Source organism: Terrapene carolina, unplaced genomic scaffold (genome assembly GCF_002925995.2).
Source record: "Terrapene carolina triunguis isolate 2854851 unplaced genomic scaffold, T_m_triunguis-2.0 Scaffold84, whole genome shotgun sequence".
NCBI classification, from domain to species: Eukaryota; Metazoa; Chordata; order Testudines; family Emydidae; genus Terrapene; species Terrapene triunguis.
The window spans coordinates 34526856-34550473 of record NW_020664435.1 but is presented as its reverse complement, the minus strand read 5'-3'; the positions used below and the strand labels follow the sequence as shown (position 1 = coordinate 34550473).

The following is a 23618-nucleotide window of genomic DNA, read 5'->3' as shown; positions in this document are numbered from 1 at the left end:
TATTAATCATAATCTGTTACAAAGGTTAATTCTACTTTTATAATGTCTACAGTTAGTTCTGCTTTTATGATTTCTGTCTACCCTTCTCCTTTTACTTCCCCCCACCCTTTTCTCCTTCCTCCAGCCACAGATACAGTTCATCTGACCCTACATACAGTTCACTTGACCAAAGTTTAGGCCTTAGACTATTTTTTTCCTCCACAGCTCCTATGAAGCTCATTTGTCTCTGCTCTGTTCATCTCTGCAACTGGATTTATGTCCCAGTTTTAAACTTTGAACATTTTGAATCTTTCCCGTAATGCAATTTGGCCAAAATTTTCAAACTCTAGTGCATTAAGTTAGGCACCCTACATCCATATTTAGGCTCCTAAATAAGAGAGGCTTGATTTCCAGAGCTGCTGAGCACTAATAACTTCTGTTCAGGTCAATGGACACAATGATTGCACAGCACCTCTGGAAATCCCAAGTCTTATTTCGGTGCCCAAGTTGGCATCGTCATTCATATTTTCAAGCACCTGAGGTTGAAAACATTAGCCTTGGTCTCTTGGGAAAAGATGGGAGAATGCCAGTTGGGAATCTAGAGAGAACATCCTTCAGAACACGTTCTTAGGGCATCTGAGGTGTCCCAGGCATCACGTTATCTATTCTTATGCTCTACTTCCCTAGTTGCTCTGGCGTACTGTCATCTCCAACTCATCATAACATTGATCTGCAATCCACACAGCTGTAAAAAGGAAAAGTTGTTTATTCCTATTAAGGCTTTCTGTTGATTTGCCCAGCAATTTAACTGTTTTCCCTTCAAACAGCTATAAACAGAGTATGGTAAGTGGCAGTTTTAGATGACATTGCCCCATCCTAAACATTATTAACTATGTGCTGTTGTTAGGGGAGAAATCAGAAGACTGCTGGGGAAATGTACACCAACGTACATGTTTATACATTAAGACACAGCTTCATTCATTTTCATATTGGTTCTGACCACCCCAATACTAAGGCAAAATCCTGAAAGCTTTAGTCACATGGGCAAACCTTACCCATAGGAGCACATCCAGTTACTGCAATGGGAGGATCGAGCCATTAGAAACAAGTCTGTAACTGTGGTTCTCTTTATTTTATTTTATTTTATTTTATTTTATTTTAATTAAAAAAAAAATTGTGGATGAGAATAAAATGGGTACTTTCATTAGACATGTATCTAATCCAAGGAGGAAACTATTGTTTTCGTGCTTTTTTTTTACCCCTTTCATTTTTAAAAAAGTAAATCAAAATCATTAGCATCACTGGAGGTTGCGTTATTTTAATTTACTGTTCAACTTAGCATTACATTCTCCTAAATAATGTACACTTTTCTGAAGGTCTTTCCTTGTTCTGAAAGCCACAGTCCCCTCCCCTGTGCTCGACTGTCGACTTTGTTATACTACAGAACCACTGAATTCAAATTAGTTCAATTTTTTTTTATTATAAATAGCACATGGTACATTGGAAGGGATTGTTTTAGAAACATAAATCATGTAGAAATATTGAGGAAGATTCCAAATATGTGTAATACTGAGGATACGCATGATACAGTTACCTAGTGAAGAGGATAATACAATGTTCAAGGACTTGTGCTCTTGTCAAGTTATAAATAGTTGCGGTGTAAATTGCAGTGCCACTTATTGGAATTAGTGTTTGCATGAACGACTCCAAAACACCCTTAAAACAGATTAGCAGTGATGTGCTAGAGGAGGCTCTTGGGGGTTTCCAGGTGAGCCCCTTGTTTAAATTCTTGTCACCAAAATAAGGGAAGAGCTGGGATGATTTCCTTACCTCTTACACATTGCCATCCCACCTCTCTGGCACACTTACCCCTGGGACGCAGGGCTTACCACAGGGGAAAGGCAGGGGAAGGAATCTTTGGGCATCCCTTGTTAAAACACTGGCAGCACATCAGATTCGATGCAAAGACATCTGCAAATTTGAAGTTACGATTCTTTTTAGAAATCTTGTGTCATTTTCTGGAGTTCATACTCAGCACTCACTGAAGCACAATTTTAAGTCAACTTTCTAGTCTACGCTCCGGTATCAGTCACACCCATAAGTGTCTGCATTTGGCCAGAACTCTTATAGAATCATAGAATATCAGGGTTGGAAGGGACCTCAGGAGGTCACCTAGTCCAACCCCCTGCTCAAAGCAGGACCAATCCCCAGACAGATTTTTGCCCCAGATCCCTAAATGGCCCCCTCAAGGATTGAACTCACAACTCTGGGTTTAGCAGGCCAATGCTCAAACCACTGAGCTATCCCTCCCCCCTTATAGATTCATTTGTATTGCAGATGTTCATTATTCCAATATCAGACCTTGTCACTCAGCTGTATTTCCAACTCCTGGTCAGCATATGGTTCTGGACGGGGAGCGTCCATGGGCAGATTGCCCTGTGGCTAAGTGAAAGGGGTGGAGTACAAGGGGAATGGTGCCAGAAATGAAATTAGATTGTGCCCCCAGCACACCATCTCTTCCACCTAGTCACAGTGGCACTTTGCACCTACAGAAGTCCCTGTGATGAGGTGCTGCACAGATAGGGCTATACAGAATTTAAAAGGTGAGGACTGTGAGGAGCAGTACTTGATGTTGTCTGTGATACTGTCATTCCCTCTACAGACTTACACAGCAGTACAATATAATACATAAAGCAGCTGGATTATTTCCCCATCGTATGATGTGCATATAGTATTTTTTTTTATTAATGGATATATGTTGTATGAATGATCATGTAATGAAAGAGTCTGTTGTAGTGTTTATGAACAAGGAGGCAGCTATAAGGCTGCTGTGGAAAAATTAGCTCCGAGCAGAGTTATCTAAGAGGAAAATTTAGTCCTCAGTTACTTAGAAGAAATACTCACTTGTGCCTTCTGAGAGGAAAATAAAGCATATTGCCAAACTACAGGATTTGTTGACAGAGGATAATAGGACACATTAAGAATCAAACCAAATCCTACATACTCAATTTTGGAGGTGGTTGCATCTTTTAACCCTTTTCCTACAAGATAGATTTTCTGATGTCATTGGAAATGTGATAGTCCTGAAGGAAATGGAATGTGTACTAAATTCTGGGTGAAAATGCAATATAGTATTTGAAAAATGATGACCAGAAGTAGTGGGCTGAAGCATGGAGGAAGATGCTTTTATATGTTGAAGAGGAATACTGGGTACTGGCTTGGAAACCAAATTTGAATGTAGACGTTGACTATGAGGGATAAGGACAGCTATGAAGAAAAGCTAATCACAATGAATTGCTGTATGATGAAAAGAGAATCGTGATCTATTACAGAAGTGGACCCACAGCTGCCAGCAAAAGGCATTATTTTACCCACAGAGGGAGGCATTCCTGCGAGGAAAATGGAGGTGGTCAATCAGATTCTAGGGAATGTGAAAACTAAGAACCATGGAAAGAATAATGTGCTTTGCAGTCCAAATTGCAATCTACTTTGACTCCCATAATTTTTTCATCATAGGATGCACTTCAGTGCTTCTTCTATATCAATATTTGAGTTTGTAATGCCATAAGTTTTAAAATTTAAACTACTGATCATGTGATAAATTGAAAAATTACAGATGCTTATTGTTGAGCAGGGCTGAATAAAATGTACTAAATTCTGTAAATATGTGTTACAGCAATTGTACATTAAAGTAAACACACATGTAACATGCAGCTCAGTACACCTTTCTGAGTCAAGGAAATGTGCAACACATCCTGGTATACAGGCCCCTATTTTCTAATCTTGAGAACTCTACAAAATCGAGTTCTTCAAACAAGGCAATGGGATTAGTCCTAATTTAGGACTTCATTCAGTGCATGCCAAGAATACATGAATGGGACAAAGGAAATACTGAACAGAATGGGGGAAATAGACGAATGATGGAGAAAATGGAAGTCGGGAATAAACAAGTGTAACAGATGAGCAGCAGAAGCAAGAAACGACGTACAATTGTGTTTTTACTTATTCGTGTTTGTATGTTTTAAAGTATTTCTCCAGCAGATGCCCCTCAGCAGTGTGTGTGTAGAGTGGATGTCGGCAGCATGGCTTCAGTCATATCAGAGCCACCAGCAGAACTATTTGAACGGGCCAGCTGCAAGGTCTAAGATTTTGTGTGCTGCCTTCTCTGCCCCAAACTCTGTGCCATGTTAACTGGGTGTCTGAAAAAGGCTAATATGCCCAGACCAGGGATCAAATTCTCCACTCCTTTGTACTGCTCTAAACCTCTAGTAACCCCAGTGAAGTCAGTACTACTATTACGTATGCCATTGTAAACAAGTGCAGAATTTGGCTCTGCTTTGAGCGTTATTTTGGGAATGAAGAATCATGAGGCCAGTGGATATAGATGTCCTTTTAAACTGGAGGTTTGGGAGGGGAGGGTGGAAGGAAACCTATAATGTACTCCGGCTATAACCAAGATAAAAGAGGGATATATTCTGATTTCCCAAGGATTCAAGTTGTTTTCACTACTAAATCCTGTCAGCGTGAATCAGCTCATACTTTAATCCATGTGGCAATGGAGAATTAGTAATAAACATTGCACTTATATTGGTAGATCCTCATGATGTGTAGGCTACCTGTGGAGCATTGTTTGAACTGCTGTTGCGTAGATTACTCTTGAGCATGTGATTTGGTTAATGAGCCAGGTATTTTTCTTTTTTAAATATATGCCCGAGTAAGAGGTAATTGTTTTCTCTGGATTTCAGTGACTGACTTAGGATAGAATGAGAGCTTTTAAAATACCAGATAAATATGCTCATGGTACCTAAGAGGGAAACAAAAGGTGACAGTGATTATACCTATTTGCCAGCAGTCAACCCATACATAGGGAGACTAGCAAATCTGCCAGTCACCTAGCATGTCAACTGTTTGCCCATTCAGTAACTCATCCAGATTCCAAACAGCACAAAGTAAAACCAAGGAGTCATAATTTGCTGGCATTTGTCTTTTTGGATGCTTCCTATTCTGGTGTACATACTACATGTTAAATCAAGATTGATGGCTTTATACTCAGGGTACTGTGGTTATATTCTGGATTCTGTGGTTAAATTATTAGTGTTGCTCTCCATTTCTAGCTCCTTTGGATTATATAGTTAAACAACTGGTATCCTCATGCTTGCTCATTCATTTTTAAGATCAGCTGTGACTTTTATTTTCTCTTTCAACTTTTTCTGTAATTTTGCAATGTCTCTAGACTGACCGTTTATGGCTCCACTCTGCTGTGGCTAGCTCCTTCAAGCAACACCCCTTTCCATCTGTCTTATGCATGTGTTAAGGTGAACAAGTTGAGGGTTTGTTTGCATTGTTGCAAACTAACTCTGGCAATGGTTCACCTGCCAAATATCATGAGTGGGAGCACCGACTTCTAACCCAGAAAAACGTCTATGCTATTAGCATACAAGTCCTTTTTGAAAGAACAAATTACAGTGTTACAACAGGTGTACTTTGCTTTTGTTCTTTTGGTAAGTGGTGTTCCCCTCCTTTCTGGTCCAGTGTTGTAGACATTTTGCACTATTATTAGTATTTTTCCCCACAAGGATGACAGTACTTAGAAATCCATTGGTTTCATCTCATTTCTGAAACACTTCAAATATTCATCAAGGCAGTACTTTTATTAGGTTGACATTAATGAGGATAAATGTCTCCATAATTTGAATTATTATATATTTTTTCAATTCATGTATGTTAATAACAATTTTTCATTTGAAGAATACACAATATCCAAGAAAATACATGGTCATTTTGTTCTTTGACATCATGCTGATTAGTGCAGAAGATCTGGTATATGGTACGTATTTTAGCTGGTGGTGCTGTCAATAATGGAGTACCCAACACTTTCCATTGTAAGACCCTGTTTTCAGCTTTTTTAAAATAATTTTTTGGGCATCTGTCTCAGGCTGATTTATTTATTTATTTATTTTTAAAGGTTTGAGCTAAAATGATCCAGCTGTTTCTGAGAATAAGATTAGGGGAAAATACATTGTTTTACTCATGTTACAAAATGTTTTACAACAGTTTTGTTGAGAAGATCTATAACCTCCATGCTTTGGAGCAGAAACTTGAAATTTGGCAGACAGGTTGCCCTGGTGTCAGGCATCTGCCTTTTGCTACCCCTGTGAAATTTAGCCAAAAAACTAAAAATCCTAAAAATCTCAGTTTGCACATGCGCAGGAGAAACTTGTTAAAGTTTGGCAGCTAAATTCTTTGAATATTACATCTGCACAGAGCATGCTTCATCCCCTACCAGTTTCTACACGTTGACTGGACTGTTCATGCACCATCCTCACAGAGCCATTGAGCGTGTTCTCTATCCCGGGCTTCAGGGACTGAGCGGGATTTTCCTGGCAATTGTTGCTCCTAGCTGCCACGGGTTGTTGTGGTGCTGGATACAGCATACAGGTAGTAAGAGCAAGGAGCCTGTCTCTCCTGTGTGCTCTCAATGCCTCTTCTGCTGATGGCACCCAGACAGTATGGAGGAAAAGCAAGCAGCCAATGCAGAGGGTGAGAATTGGGAAGGGAGCAGCAGAGGGATAATGGGGAGCAGAAAATGAGCGGGAATGGAGTCAGAGGGTAGGAGAATAGAAGCCAGTGGAGCCGGAACAGGGGAGGCCAGGGCCCTCCCACTTTTTGCCTGAGCAGACCCCATCCCCTTCCTCTCCTCTCTCTCCCGAGGCCCCACCCCCTGGCCAGGCCAGCAGTTGGTGGAACCTAGCTGGGGAGCCTGGGCAGACAGTTGTGGGAGCCGTGGGGACCCTCCACCTGCCCGCGGTGCGGGGGGTCTCAGAGCAGCCTTGCCCAGCCCAGAGTAGGTGCAGGTGGAGGGTCCATGACACCGGCTCACCACAGCTGCATGCACGGCTCTCCCCACACCCAGGGACTCCTCGGAGTCGCAGCTCACCCATGCCCTGGGCAGGGACACGAGCAGGGGACTGCTTTCACCCGCCCCCCACACCTCAGGAATGGAAGAAGGATGAATAGGAACAGAACTGGAGAGGGGCAAGAGCCAGGAGATTGCGGGGGTGGATAAGAGGAGAGGGGAGTAGGGAGAGGAGAGGGGGGTAGGGAGAGGAGCTGGGTGAAGGTCTGGGGACAGAGGGGTTTATAACACTGCAACCTTAATTCAGCCCCCTTGTGTGTATGAATTATGATGCAATCTTTAATGATTTACCACATACTATTTTTCCCATAGGAGGGACGGAGCTCTGGGAATGAGTCAGGGTCATGTAGGGAATGAGGCTGTAGAAACCCTTCTCATTTGTTGTAGAAGGAGTGTAGCGAATGAGCAAGGGATTGCAGGAAGAGGTCTTGTGATTGAGGCAGTTGGATGTTGCGCTATAGAACTGGATTACCCCTGCCTCTGCCTCAGAGTTCCTATATGATGGTGGGCAAGCCACATAAACCAAAATGTTCACAGTTGGCCACTAATTGTGTGTTCCTCATTATCTGGGTGCTCAGTATGAGCGACACCCCTGGGGTCTGATCTGCAGAAGTGTTGAGCATTTACAGCTACAACTGAAGTCAATAGGTGCTGTGCTTTGAACATACAAACTGCAGTATAATGCTAAATACTCTGACAAATCAGGCCATAGGTATCTCAAGTTGGGTTTCCAAAACTAGTGGATGTTTTTGACATTTTTGGCTTTAATCTGTCTGTGCGTTAGTCTCCATCTATGATGCTGATAATACCACTTATTCTTACAGGGGTGATGTGTAGATAAAATTTTATATTCAATACCGGGTATGTACAGTGTATAATTAAAAAAGCTCTGTGGCCGCACATTGTAAGAAGGGGATAACAAGAAATATTGAATAACTTCCCATTTACCGAGTGAGACAGGAGTCCTGCGATAAACAGAGTATGTGATCATGTAATTAAAGCTTGTATCATAATGGATATGCGCAATAGGGCCAAATGAAGATTGCCTGTGCATCCTTAAGTCTGGCATTTTCTAACTTTTCAGTATTTGATTTTGAAACCTTAATGATCTTTTAACATAGTGTTTTCATATTTGGCACTATGGTACCGTACCTTAATCTGAAATTAGTTTGATTCATGAGAGGGCAATGGGCACCAAATGTTGACTGGTGCTACTGAACTAAAGTAGATCAACATACAACCATTTTAGTATGGTGATCTGGATTTAAATGCACCCTAGATCACAACTGAAATAAATTTGACTCAGGAAAATGTTTTCCACATCAAAAAAACCACAACAAGGGAGGTAGTTTCTGCTTTTGCAAGAAAAGGCACATTAAAGGCTGAAATGGAGCTGCATTGGGAAAGTTGTGTGGGAAATGTGTCTAGCATGTCTGCTCTGTGCTTGCCTCCCACCAGTATTATTAATTTGCTCAAACACTAAAATTAATTATATTCACCCAAACTTTAAAGGAAATACCTCCAACATTGACACATGGACAGAATGGCATTGATAAAGCTCTTTTCACTTTGTAGTAGAGGTGCAAATGCAGTCTAAAAATATCTGTTCATTTTAATAGACTTTCTTCAGAAATTTCAGTAAAAAATGAAAATGCATGAAGATATACTTGTGTAAATTATTCATAAACAAAAACAGTGTGAAGCTGTATTGATGCTGGTGTTGCCATTGCTATTGTACTGTGAAATAGGGGTAAGGCAACAACAGAGTACCTGTCCTTTACCCAGGCTGCTTTCAGCTTTCTAGGGTTTGTCTACATGGTAAATTACTGTGTGGCAAGCTAGGGTGTGAATCTACAGTGCACTAGCTTGCTACGCACTAACATTCCTTTGGACATTGCTCCAGAAGAGTGAAAGTCCTGGTGTTGTACACTAAGCTGCACTCCAGAACTTTCACTGGGCTGTAGCAGAGTCCACAGAGAATGTTACTGTGTGTGCGGCAAGCTGGTGCGATGTGGATTCATGCCCTGGCTTGCCAGGGAGTAACTCTGCTGTGTAGGCAAGCCCTGAGACTTAGGATCATGAAAGTTAGAGCAAGAAAAACCTTACTTCATCGCCCTTCCAATGAAGGTTGATATCTAATACCATCTTCAGCCCATTATTCGTATTCTAGTTTCAGAGCATCTCCAGCAGCATTGCCTCCTGTTGGTTACTGCAAAGAATTTCTGCATGAGGTGATGCCGATCCATTGTGTTGGAAGTAGATGACGTCTTGTTATGGCATGAAGAAGGAAGCTGTAGTTACAATCCCTGTATCAGCAGAAAAATTAACTACTTATTTGTGCACCTTGCAGCACTGATTCTACAAAGGGTCTTTCTTTTAAAAGTATAATTATGAAATGGTTAATAACACTTTAAGTAGCTTTGAAAGCATTATTCTTGCTTTTATTGTGTTGGAAACTATATTTAGATTTCATAAAAGATAATAGTTAAAAGAAAAATGGTATGGTATATTAAAGTCAGTCCATGACTAGATCTTTTTTCTCTGTACCTACAGTACAAAAATATTAGCTCTTGTGTTTTTCTTGGAAGCGAAGGGCACTGGGTATTCTACATTACGTGCAGAATTTTTCAGTAATTTCCCACAAAATTGACCATATGCCCATTATTGTTATGGGTTGGGCAAAACATCATTGAAACTGATGAGTGTTGCAGCTATCCTTCATTCGGGATAAAGAAGGGCCTCACACCAAAACACCGGCACATGTCACTGTCCAGAACAAAGGCCCATCTGAGCCTGCCCAGGAATTAGAACAATATGGGTGGAGGGTTTTCCCTGGGTGTTGTTTGATAGAGGTGTGTGCGTCTGTGTGTGTGTAAGAAGGGGAGAAACATATAAAAGCAGAGAGTAGGCAGCAGCAAGACAGAACCCAAAGAAGCAGTGAGCATGGCCTTGAGAAAAGAGTAGCGAGAGAGCTTTTTGGGTTGAGCACTGGCTGAAAGGGTCATGGAGATATGAGCAAAGAAACTGTTTCCTGTTGTTTGACACCTATGTTCAGGGGAACAGGATTTTGTACATTCTATGTAAATAATCAGGATTGTGTCACCAGACACTCGACTCCATCATCAGTTTCTCTTCCTAGCTGAAGCAACTCTCAAGGCCCTTAACTTTGACCAATCACTTGGGTCAAAAGGAGTAATGTTATGTGGACAAGACCACCCTACCCAGTCAGAGCACAGGGGCTGAAAAGGGATGGACCAAAAAAAGCCCTTTGTGTAGCAACTACAAATTGACAGGGTGAACCCCAGCTGGCAAAATTACGCATGTCAACAGTCAGGCTGGAGTTTGAACCTGGAGCTGTTTGTGATGGAGCATTGAAAGTGCTGCTACTTTTGTGTAAGCTTTTCTCGCTGCTTTTGCTGTCGCTCCTTTTTCAAAGCAATAATGGAAACTATGGACATAAGGTCAATAAAATGAAAATAGGCAAGAACATCTTGAGGCAGCTTACACTCATTCCACCAAGAAATTAACCCTCTCCAGGAGTCCAAATCAGAACATTATGTAAAGTTTTATCCCCTCATTACAGGCCTGTTTAGGATTCCGGAGCTCCTCTCTTGAGCCACTCTAAGATCACATGCTGAAATCCTGCAGTAAGATTCAGGGTAATTACTGTTGAGTCATATTGGCAGGTGGGATCAGTTAGCTCCCACCAGGCTATCAATGGAGCCAGAGTGTATTTTTAGGTAAGAAGGAGTCAGGACCGGAGAGGGAAATCCCAGGCACATACCAGCATGTGTTAGAAGCATTAGCTGAGGTTCATATTGTGCTACAGTTTTTGATTTAACAATAATAATAGGAAAGTGCTGAGTTTGGACAGGGTCTGTGTGTGATATGTTGAGGACTCAACTTATTCATACATCCCTAATTTCTTTTTGGAGTAATTGTTTGTTGTTTAATACCCAAATGGAAGAGGCGATGGAGTACGTGGAATCACCTTCCCCTTTTTCCCCCACCCAAAAAAGTTTTGCTTTTAGTAGCAGAAAATAGCAGGGCCAGAGTATTTGAAAAGTGAAGAGCAGCTTGAAGTTCTACAGGTGAGAACATACATGTACTTTTCAAACTGCCTTTTCATTCCTCTCAAAATGGCCACTGTACACATCTCCCAAAGACACCTCAAAACAGTAGTGCTTCCCATACAGCCCTGTCCTGCACTTCCTGCTACTGCTTCAGGATGTAGAACTGTTCTTCTTTCAGGCTAATACTCCCTAGATACCCATCTGGCTAAATTAATAGCTATATCCATTAAATTAAGTATCAATTGAAAAATAAATTTAGTAATTGTGAAAAGGGGATATGGAGTGGGGTGAAAGCTTTACAAATATAATGTGATAAACAGATGTTCTCAATGGAGTTTGGAGTTAGCTAATCCTTCCTGAACAGCACGGAGGAATGGGGGATGAGAGGAAAGCAGAAGACTGGGTGGATGGGCTTAGAAAGCAGGCATAAGGATGAGAGATTCTGAATGCTCCAGCCAGTCAGATGCAGGAATGTGCCATCCTAGTGGCTCTTCAGAAGCAGTCATTTTGTAAATCACTGGTTTTTTTTATTGTTTCATGGTTGACACTGAAATCATACTAACATAGCAAACCTGCAAATCAGCAACTGTATCGTCCCTGTGCTCTGACTGTCTGGGACGGTTTAATTTCAGATTAATCATAGAGAAAAACCTCAATTTCTGTTCCCTCTTGACTTGTCTCCCCATTCTTGGCCCTTGAGTCAAGGCAACAATCAACCCATCTTTCCACTGTTATCTTCCCTGGTGCCCTGAATCTCCACACCCTGAACCCTGCTCAAAAATCACACCCTATACTCACTCCTTCAATAGCTATTCACCTTCCATCACCGCTCCCTCAGCAAACCCCTGCTTGCTACCAGCTGGTATGCTGCCTATTTCACAGTACTAAGACTGATTTACAATAATCTTCTCTTGTTGGAAACAGACTCTCTGTTGTGATCCACATTTTTCTTGAACTCAGTTGTCTTTGATACAGTTGATGATGATTGTGGCCTTCTTCAGTTAGTTGGAGTCAAAACCATTTTGTTCACTTAGTTACATGTTTACTTTTCCATCAGCTACTTCTTGTGACAGGCAGTATGCACTCCTCTTGCACAGATCTTTCCACTCCGGTGTTCTGAAGGGTTCAGCCCTCGAACCAATCTCTTCAACTTGGGTTATCATTACCATGCAGGTGATACTGAAGCCTTTTCTCTTTCATTCTATTGGGCCTTTCATCATTTTCTCCTTGTCTGAATTTTCTCAACACCTGTACTTTGTGTAACTTACCTCGAATCCAACATGTCCAGAAAGGCTATCTACTAATTTGTTAGGAAGAGCATTTCAACCAAAACTCTACCACTTTCCTTTTTGTAAAGCTCCCCAATTCAGATCTCATATTTGATCCTGTTCTCAGGAACTGTGTTTGACTTGAAGCTAAACTCTCATTAAAGTCTTTTACTGAATTTTTAGATACACATAATGGAGGACTGTGGAAAGGGATGAACTTCAAGAAAGACAGAAAAGACAGAAGAAAAAGTGATAAGACAGAAGAAAAACATTCACAAAAATGTTTCACAAGGTACAATGGAAAAGGGCAACAATATCAGATACAGTAAATTCAATCATTCTTCTCACCTATAACATTGATGTATCATATGCAGACACAAGACTGCATTTTAGGATTATGATTCTGAGCTCTCTTGTGCTTCCACATCTCTTTGGTTTGGAATTCTGTCTACTGTTTCTACATAGGACAGCTATCTCTGTTCGCATAACTTCTATCCATTCAGGTCCAGTCATCTGAAATGCTCTAATTCCATTTTTATGCTCTCCCTAAATCTCCACTCCTGAGTCTTCAGTTTGTTCAAAATCCAGTTCCCCCCGGCCCCCTTCTTGCACCTGGAAAAGGGAACACATCTCTTCCATCCTCAGAAATATTCCTTGTCTTCTTGTCTGTTCCAGAATCAAGATCTATGGACTTGTCTCCTCTTCTTTCCAATCTGATTGTTTTATATTCTCCTTTCTTTTCTCCATGATCTTCATTCCAGACTTAGTTCTGACCCACTTACTTCTCCACAGCAGATTCTTCTCTGTACCCACTTAATATCCAACATCTTGACTGTTTTTTTTCACATCCCACCTATTCTCTGTGGACTCCTATTCCTGGTCTCAATTCAGGAAAACCATGTATGCACATGCTTAAGTCCGTACCTATTCAAGACATCTCTGAAGCACATGCTTATGTGCTGTACTGAATAAGGGTGCTTTCCTGAACTGGGACCCCTCTCTAACACTCAAATCTTACTCCCTGAGCCTTCTAGTTTCCTTGTGTTCTATCACTGGGACTACTTGGCTAGGAAGGGTAGCAGCAATCTGACCTCTTAAGACTGTAAATTGTTCAAGGCAGGGACTCCATCTCTGTTTTGTAAAACATCAGGCTTATTTCTTGGTCCATATGGAATCACTGATATGACTTGGAGTTAAAATAGTGCTAAAAGATGGTGGTATTGTAAACAGATGGTGGTTAGTCTGTTCTATTTGTGTACATTTTAAAAATAACCATTTCCCCCTCTTGTAGTTTTTATAAGAAACAAGAACTCCAAAAGCAGATTGTTGGCATTACCATAATTGCTTTCTCATTGTCGGAGTCATAGTTCACATGTGTTTCTTGTGAAACATTTTTTTAGAACTTAACATATGGAGTTTTTTGCTCGCTCCTTTTCAAGGAGTTTATCTCACTGATTGAGCTTATAGTTCTGAAAACATTATATCACAGCTTGTTCAGTTTATGCTCATAGGTGTTTTGTCACCATGATTTTCTATGTCCTTAGCACTTGTGAGATTTTTTTTATTGTTTGTTGTTGTATTCAGATGCAGATTATCATTTATAGCATCTGTATGGTTAAAAAAATATATTTAAGCCAGCAGAAATCGATTTTAAGGATGGGGAGGCTGTCAACCAAACTGCTTCTATTGCAACACTACTGTATAGATAAAAGACGATGAGACTTATTCCAGCTGAAATACAAATTATTTTATTGCCGATTGCTCACTGACTTATGCTGCTTAGGCAATTATTAATTCCACTGGCATTGGCTAGGAATTTACATTGTATGTTTTTTGAAATAACTATTTTATTTTAGCTTCATTGTTATTGAAAGTGAAAATAGAACTCATATGTTGGTGTTTTGTGATATTTCCCTTGCACTGTGCTATAATTATCAATAAATATATTATCATAAGGCATTCTTTGTGGGAAATTATGTTTATAAACAAAACACTCCTGCACGTAATTAAGAGATTTATTATAGTGGTACAATTAGGGGGCAGACAGGTCATGTTGACATCTTCTGTGAAGGCCACAATACCCTATGCCAGTTTAAAAATAATAATAATTAATAATAATACTGTCACCCACCCACTATCAGTCCCCCCTATTCCTCCCAAAAAACTTGCTACACATCCTCCAATTTATGACGTTTGGTCTCAGTATGTTTTTTGTTGTCTGCCTCGTAAGACTATAGAGTCTGTGGGAAAAGGACCTTATCATGTTGTAGAGCACAGAGCTCCCTGTGGACCTCAGTAACACAGATACAACTGTAACTTCAGTGGAGTTGCACAGGAGTAATTGAGGGTAGAGTTTGTGCTTTTGGTTATAGTGATAGGCCGCAAGCAATAAGAAATACCATATATTACCTTAGCAGGCATGGATTAAACATATTTTAGAAGAGACCATTTCTCCCCAAAGGTTTAAACCATGAAGGAATGTAGTCAGAAAAACATCATCTGGGCCTTAGAGCTTTCTACAAGTGGCTGATTTGCATGTTTAAAATCATGACAAGGTGGCAGAAGGAAAGAAAGCAAAAGACATTAGAAAGAGGGAACTTCATGGGGGAGGGGGGCTCCCCTAAGTCACTCGTGAGGTACTGAGTGCACTCTCTTGCCCTTAGTCCAATGTCTGCTTTGTATTTTTGTTCATGTTCCTTAATCTATTTAGCACTGTGCAATGGGATGAAATCTTGACCCCACAGAAGTTAATGGCAAAATTCCCCTGAAGTTTTGCTTAGCAATGTCCCTACAGACATTTGGCTAAATAATATGGATAAAAGCCTTAGAACTCCTGGAGAAAGCGAGCGTGAATAAATGGCTCTGAGACAGATCCACTGCAAGAGTCTGAGAGTGACACTCTGTCAGCTAGTCAACAAACCGATACAAAAGCCTGGTCTATCTCAGTGGAATGGCCAAAGGCAGGCAGGATAGTCAGACCTTATCCTGGCTGGAATCCCCTGTGCATTATGATCTTACCTACTGCTTTAGACTGACTCTGAGTTCAATTTTATGGTGCACATGGGTATTATGATTTTTTTTCTTGATACTGCACCATTATTTTTCTAGGGGTCTGCTAAAGGCAGCTGCCATGTTTTGTTCAGTTCAAATGTAATCTGTTATAGAGGTGACTTGCAGTGTGTTCTTGGAAGGAGAGGTTACTTTTGTTCTTTATTGTTTTCTCATAATGTAAACCAGAAAAATCAATCAGATTGAAAGTATATGGAAAAATGTAATAACCTTTCCATGTCAGTTTTGCCCACCCACTTTTCGATGTCCACAGCCTACCTGGTCTTTCAATTATCAGTGACTGGTTTTTGAGGCATTGGATCCAAAAATCTCAGCCTAGACTCTCTCACCTTTTCGTGTTAAAATGTAAATCTATTACACACACAAAATGCAACTCTGATGTAGCTAATTGTTTCAGTGAGTTTTGGGAACATGCTACGGAAGGTATCCTGCTGTTTTTGTGCTTTTCAAATGTAAATGTTTAATCAAGCCTAGCTGAGATGATGTGCACAAGTGTATGTACTCAATGCTCATGGTTACTTTTCTGTTGTTGCAGTGATCTGCTGTCTTCAGAATACCTTGAGAGGCATATCGAGCATGGAGGAAAGACAGTGGAAGTTAAAGTAAGAGTTTGCTTGGGGTTATGAGGGTTCCCCCCATTTTTTAAATGTTTGTTTAATGGACACTCCCTGATTTCACTGTAACCAGTGAATTCGGATTTTAACATAAATTCCTCCTATGAGTCAGGCAAGTTTTGTTTCGTCTAATTTTTAAGCTTCTTGTTTATTTTACATTACATAAATATTCATGACAAAATTATACTTATGAGAAATGTATACGCTATAGGTTTTTTTACTTTCCTTTGTTCTAAATACGTATGTACCAAAGAAAGTGCAACATTGACTCTTTTACGTAATGATACATTACGTAAACTTACTAAAAGGCCAGGATTGCTGTTTTTATGGGTTTCCTCATATACTTGAGTATAGCAAGTTATATAGGACGGTAGTTCCAAATATTTCGCCATCTTGAAATAGCAGGTTCCTTTTGTAAAAGATCTGTTGAGATACCTATGAAATATTGTTATAGTTGTCTCCTAAGAAATATGCCAGTCTGGGTCCTTTTTGCAGGATGTTAATTTCTATTCTCTCTCTGTGTTTATACTAATTCAATGAAAGCCAGCCTAATGATCCACTCTGTCTCTCTGAATACGCCAGCTGTATTTTCAAATATTCATATATGCTGATACTATGTACGTTTGTACTTAACATTAGATTTTACAAAACCATCAGTAATTTCAGAAAGAATAAAATTAAATCAGTATTTACATATATCTCCTCAGAGTTGCTGTGAAAGAGTCTTCTGGTGCATAGACAACATCTCATGGAAGTATGGCAATAAAATAAATGTAGACTGTACACAGCATGTATAGTGGTGAGAGTGGGTCAGAATAGTAGCTCTTTTTAAAGGACTCTGTCAAGTCAAATGTGGCCCAAAATTTAGGTTTTGTAAAAACCAAACCCCCCTGAATTGAAGACTATTAAATGTTCCCTAATGTGACAGCAAAAGCAGGAAAGGGCAAAGCAAAAATTTGGTCAGCTGAACACACAGAAATATTTGTTCACTTCAACTACTTAGTAATCAGCTTACCCTTCCCTAGAATTTTCATATATATTATATACTTTTGGTTCCATAGTTTATATTTATGCAGTGCCAAATTGAACATGGAGAAACACACGTTCATTTATTGTAAAGATCATTTTCACAATGAGCCTGTGTTATACTGTACAGGCAAAAAATCTGACTGTAATCCAAAATTTGACTCAAAGCAGAAATACAAGATAACAGCTGTAGTTAATAAAAAAAAGTTAATCCATTTCTCTGTATTAGGAAATATATACAAATTGGCAAACTTAAACATTTTTTTGGCTGCCCGTAAAGCCTGCTTTACTAAATTAGGGACCAGTTATGCATCCCCCTCTCATGAGCAGGGCCGGCTTTAGGCACCAGCGTTCCAAGCATGTGCTTGGGGCAGCACTTCTCAAGGGGCGGCATTCCGGCCCTTTGGGGGCGGCTCTTTTCAAGGGGCGGCACTCTGGTTTTTTGGTTTTTTGTTTTTTTTTGCTTCGGCAACGGCGGCACTCTGGCTCTTTTTTTTTTTGCTTGGGGCGGCAAAAATCCTGGAGACGGCCCTGCTCATGAGTAATCCTTACTTCAGTGAGTAATATCTTTGAAGTCAATGGGACTACTCAGCAAATAAGGAGTGCTTGCATGAGCAAGAGGTAGCAGGATTGGGGCTTTAAGACAGGATTTTTATTGATTTTCATAGTGTGGATCATATTCTAATAGAGTGTGTCTCATAAGCCACTCTTCCCATTAACGTGGACTACTTCCCCTTCCATTTGCAACTGTGCACTATCTCTGTAGCATCTTCAGCAATTGTTTTCCTTCAGCTAGATTAGCACCTTGAAATATGCTCTGAGTAAGGAGCAGCACATTGTTTCATTGCCCCAGGAGCAGAGGACAAGACTGGTTGTGAATCACAGCATCACAGTTTCGTCCCTTCTTCTCCCCTGGGGGTGTGTGTGTGTGGAAAATAACCTGCACCAGCCCCTTTCCTGGTGTGACTTACTTCAACTTTCCATGTCTTGCTGCCTTCCCTGCCCTTCCTCCCCCAGGAGAAGTAATTGCCTTGGCGAGGCTGCTCTTCACTCTGTGTTGCAACCTGTAGCATGGCTCAGAATGGCACCATTGAAAAGTAATCGGAGCATTTAAAATGAAGTTTTAGCTCTTTTACTGCCATTTAATATCTGCAATCAAGGGGGAGAACCAGTCTGATGGCCACACACTTCAAAAGAGCTCATCAGCCACAATTAATGCCAGATTCTCAAAAACAAACAAACAAACAAACAAAAAACAAACAACCTCAGCTCCCATTGGCACAGTAAAGGAATTATGATGCGTTTGGAATAATAGAGACTTGGTGGGATAACTCACATGACTGGAGTACTGTCATGGATGGATATAAACTGTTCAGGAAGGACAGGCAGGGCAGAAAAGGTAGGGGAGTTGCATTGTATGTAAGAGAGCAGTATGACTGCTCAGAGCTCTGGTATGAAACTGCAGAAAAACCTGAGAGTCTCTAGATTAAGTTTAGAAGTGTAAGCAACAAGGGTGATGTCGTGGTGGGGGTCTGCTATAGACCACCAGACCAGGAGGATGAGGTGGACGAGGCTTTCTTCCGGCAACTAATAGAAGTTACTAGATCACAGGCCCTGGTTCTCATGGGAGACTTCCATCACCCTGATATCTGCTGGGAGAGCAATACAGCAGTGCACAAATAATGCAGAAAGTTTTTGGAAAGTGTAGGGGACAATTTCGTGGTGCAAGTGCTGGAGGAACCAACTAAAGGCAGAGCTCTTCTTGACTTGCTGCTCACAAACAGGAAAGAATTAGTAGGGGAAGCAAAAGTGGATGGGAACCTGGGAGGAAGTGACCATGAGATGGTCGAGTTCAGGATCCTGACACAAGGAAGAAAGGAGAGCAGCAGAATACGGACCCTGGACTTCAGAAAAGCAGACTTTGACTCCCTCGGGGAACTGATGGGCAGGATCCCCTGGGAGACTAACATGAGAGGGAAAGGAGTCCAGGAGAGCTAGCTGTATTTTAAAGAATCCTTATTGAGGTTGCAGGAAGAAACCATCCTGATGTGTAGAAAGAATAGTAAATATGGCAGGCGACCAGCTTGGCTTAACAGTGAAATCCTTGCTGATCTTAAACACAAAAGAAGCTTACAAGAAGTGGAAGATTGGACAAATAACCAGGGAGGAGTATAAAAATATTGCTCAGGCATGCAGGAGTGAAATCAGGAAGGCCAAATCACACTTGGAGTTGCAGCTATCAAGAGATGTTAAGAGTAACAAGAAGGGTTTCTTTAGGTATGTTAGCAACAAGAAGAAAGTCAAGGAAAGTATGGGCCCCTTACTGTATGAGGGAGGCAACCTAATGACAGAGAATGTGGAAAAAGCTAATGTACTCAATACTTTTTTTGCCTCTGTCTTCATGAACAAGGTCAGCTCCCAGACTGCTGCACTGGGCAGCACAGTATGGGGAGGAGGTGACCAGCCCTCTGTGGAGAAAGAAGTGGTTCAGGACTATTTAGAAAAGCTGGACGAGCACAAATCCATGGGGTCCGATGTACTGCATCCGAGGGTGCTAAAGGAGTTGGCGGATGTGATTGCAGAGCCATTGGCCATTATCTTTGAAAACTCATGGCGGTTGGGGGAGGTCCCGGATGACTGGAAAAAGGCTAATGTAGTGCCCATCTTTAAAAAAGGGAAGAAGGAGGATCTGGGGAACTACAGGCTAGTCAGCCTCACCTCAGTCCCTGGAAAAATCATGGAGCAGGTCCTCAGGGAATCAATTCTGAAGCAGTTAGAGGAGAGAAAAGTGATCAGGAACAGTCAGCATGGATTCACCAAGGGCAAGTCATGCCTGACTAACCTAATTGCCTTCTATGATGAGATAACTGGCTCTGTGGATGAGGGGAAAGCAGTGGACGTGTTATTCCTTGACTTTAGCAAAGCTTTTGATATGGTCTCCCACAGTATTCTTGCCAGCAAGTTAAAGAAGTATGGGCTGGATGAATGGACTATAAGGTGGATAGAAAGCTGTCTAGATCGTCGGGCTCAATGGGTAGTGATCAATGGCTCTATGTCTAGTTGGCAGCTGGTATCAAGCGGAGTGCCCCAAGGGTCGGTCTTGGGGCCGGTTTTGTTCAATATCTTCATTAATGATCTGGAGGATGGCGTGGACTGCACCCTCAGCAAGTTTGCAGATGACACTAAACTGGGAGTAGCAGTAGATACGCTGGAGGGTAGGGATAGGATATAGAGGGACCTAGACAAATTAGAGGATTGGGTCAAAAGAAATCTGATGAGGTTCAACAAGGACAAGTGCAGAGTCCTGCATTTAGGACGGAAGAATCCCATGCACTGCTACAGACTAGGGACCGAATTGCTAGGCAGCAGTTCTGCAGAAAAGGACCTAGGGCTTACAGTGGATGAGAAGCTGGATATGAGTCAACAGTGTCCCCTTGTTGCCAAGAAGGCTAACTGAATTTTGGGCTGTATAAGTAGGGGCATTGCCAGCAGATCAAGGAACGTGATCATTCCCCTCTATTTGACATTGATGAGGTCTCATCTGGAGTACTGTGTCCAGTTTTGGGCCCCATACTACAAGAAGGATGTGGAAAAATTGGAAAGAGTCCAGCAGAGGGCAACAAAAATGATTAGGGGGTTGGAGCACATGACTTATGAGGAGAGGCTGAGGGAACTGGGATTGTTTAGTCTGCAGAAGAGAAGAATGAGGGGCGATTTGATAGCTGCTTTCAACTACCTGAAAGGGGGTTCCAAAGAGGATGGATCTAGACTGTTCTCAGTGGTACCAGATGACAGAACAAGGTGTAATGGTCTCAAGTTCCAGTGGGGGAGGTTTAGGTTGGATATTAGGAAAAACTCTTTCACTAGGAGGGTGGTGAAGCACTGGAATGGGTTACTTAGGGAGGTGGTAGGATCTCCTTCCTTAGAGGTTTTTAAGGTCAGGCTTGACAAAGCCCTGGCTGGCGTGATTTAGTTGGGGATTGGTCCTGCTTTGAGCAGGGGGTTGGACTAGATGACCTCCTGAGGTCCCTTCCAACCCTGATATTCTATGATTCTATGATTTAGGTATCAAAATAAGTGGCTAGATTTTCAGGACAGCTCAGCATGCCGGGTACATGTCAGTGCTGAGCACGCTTCAAAATCTGGCCGTGGTTTCAATGCCTCAGTAGGAGCAGGTGCAGAGCTCTTTTGAAAAAAAATGTGGCCCCAATTTTGTGTGCTGAGCACTTGAAAATCTAACTGTTGGCTCTTGTGAAAATCTGGCCCCACATGACCAGTAAGCTGTTGGTCCTTAAGATACTGAAAGAGAAAGAAGCAGAGGAAAAGTCCAGAAATGTTTATTATGCATATTGGAATCTGGACTCTGTAGTTCAAACTGTTCTCAAAATACATAGACAGACATAGACTCCTTAGATGATGATGATTCAATACTTTAAAATTCTGCGATTGTTTTACTGTGCCATAAAATCCTGCTAAAAGGGTGCTTGTTCTAAGAATAAACCAGTCAAAACATAGACAACAACAAGAATGAAGGGCTCGCACAGACTACTTAAATACTTGTTAAAAAAGAAAAAGCTACTGAAAGGGCCAGACCTGCAACAAAAATAAATTGTATAATAAAGACCACATTGCTATGTGCCATTTCCTAAGCTATCCAGCTCCATTTCTGAGGCTGTCAGTTACATAATGAGGAGACTGCGTCTGGTGTACATCTTGCTGTTTCCTACTGCAAATGTGGAAGGCCCTGAACACATTAAAGCTGCCATGGTCTAGCTGTGTGAGAGGAAGGGAGCACGCTGTGGAGCTCCTACTCCGCTTGGGGAAAATACTACTAGTTGGTGGAGCCGGTAGCAGTGCCAGAAGGGAGAAGAATAGGTATTTCAGCAAGGAGATCCCATCTGCTCCTTCTACAGGAAGATCCATATCCATCATTGGTTCTCCCTTCTCCTGTGATGGGAGGGGATAGAGGAGACCCTCCACCTCTCTTCCGACTAGGAGGGGGTGACAAGAGAAAAACCTCACTCTTCATTGTCAACTCCCTCTCATTTCTGGGGAAGTTGGATGAGAAAATAGAGCTCTAGTCAGATTACAAAGGCAACTAAATGGCCCTGTCAAATCCCTCTCCCTATCTGGCACTTGACAGAGTGCTGAGGATAGTCCGATTTTAAAATATTTGGTTTTATGAACAGTGAAGTGCTTTCTTTAGCTTCTTCTTTCCCTACATCACATAGCACAGTGTAAGTAGCAGATATTGCCACTGCTGTCATCAGCAATATAGGAAACAGATGGGAGCGCTAATGCGCTATGGGAAGGCAGTTGCATACGCAGTCATCATTTAACAATGTTACAAACATGGACTTGCCAAGGGGGTGGACAGATGCTTGCTCTAGCTTATGCTCTTTGTAGAATTGGGCAGAACAACTCTGATCCCCTAACCAAAATTTCCTTTTCTGAAGAAAATGTTCTGGTTTTCTGTCATTGCTTACAGTGTTTTAGAGGTGGGGAGGGGAAAAAAAAGAAATATCTGTAGTTCGAGGATCCAGTTGTTAAGGAATGAAGGGATTTTTAATGACAGGCACTTCAATTTAACATATCCTTTTGCAACAAAAGAGGTTAAAGTCTAATTTAATTGTTGTACAATTAATTAGTATTTATGCAGCACTTTGAAGATGAAATGCACTATATTCTAATTGCTAAGTGTCAGAACATCATTGGATGAGACAGGGAAGCACACCTCTTTGCTAGCTGCTCCAAACGCTAGGTATGCAGGACCTTCAATGTTGTTATAATATCAGCCAGCAATGCCCAATATTAAAAAACAGAACAATGGGTTAAGTTTTTTTGTTTGTTTTGTTTTTTTGACCTGCATGTTAGTGAAATTTTGCTACCAGTAAGGAAATCTGATCTGTCATCCTGATCTCTGAACTCCGTCTAGAGGCAAAGAGAATACTCAATCAGTCAATTAACAAGAAGCAGACCACCCCCCCATGCATTACCTTTTCCTGATTGTGTCAGTACAGATCTTTCCAAACTCCAAGCACACAAATGCTCAACTTGCATACACTTTACCTCACTGCAGTATATCTCTGTGTCCTTTTATCTCTTTTTACGTTATCATTCTGTCATTGAGGGTGTCACTAAGATGAAAGGCAAAATACAGCTTGCAGTGCTGAGTAATCTACACAATGGGATTTTTCTTCCTTAGACTGAACAATTTGTATCTATTCAGTGACATTTTTCTCTTATAAAATATTTTCATTTTTTCACATTAGAGCCATATGCATTCTGCTCATTATCCAAACAGAATTGTCATGCGGACCTACAAAGGTTCCTAGATAATAGTTTTGAGACAATTAAGCAGAAATACAGTGTCCAAATTGGAGAGATTGTATAGGTGGATTTATATGTATATTTTTAGACAGAATGATTAATTGTAACCACAGGCACTTTGTCTATTTCTCAAACATCACAATGTATGCAAGTTGTAAACATGCTGTACATAAGTTATGCAAAACCAACCAACCCACTCTATGGCCAAAATGTTTGAAGTGGAATGTAAATCCATATTTAGGCACTTAATTAAGTTCTTGATCCTATACCATTGAAGGTACTGGGAGCTTTGCCACTAAGGGTATGTCTACACAGCAAAGAAAAACCCATGGATGGCCAGTGC

General features: G+C 41.1%; 1 protein-coding gene across 1 annotated transcript in view; it reads left to right on the top strand.

Moving 5' to 3' along the window:
* Positions 1-23618, top strand: part of ADAM22 (ADAM metallopeptidase domain 22) — a 197803-nt gene that overhangs the window by 73981 nt on the left and 100204 nt on the right. Inside the window, exon 4 of the mRNA XM_029911005.1 lies at positions 15841-15907. Within this exon, the coding sequence (XP_029766865.1) occupies positions 15841-15907 (67 nt within the window). The remainder of the gene's footprint in view (positions 1-15840; positions 15908-23618) is intronic.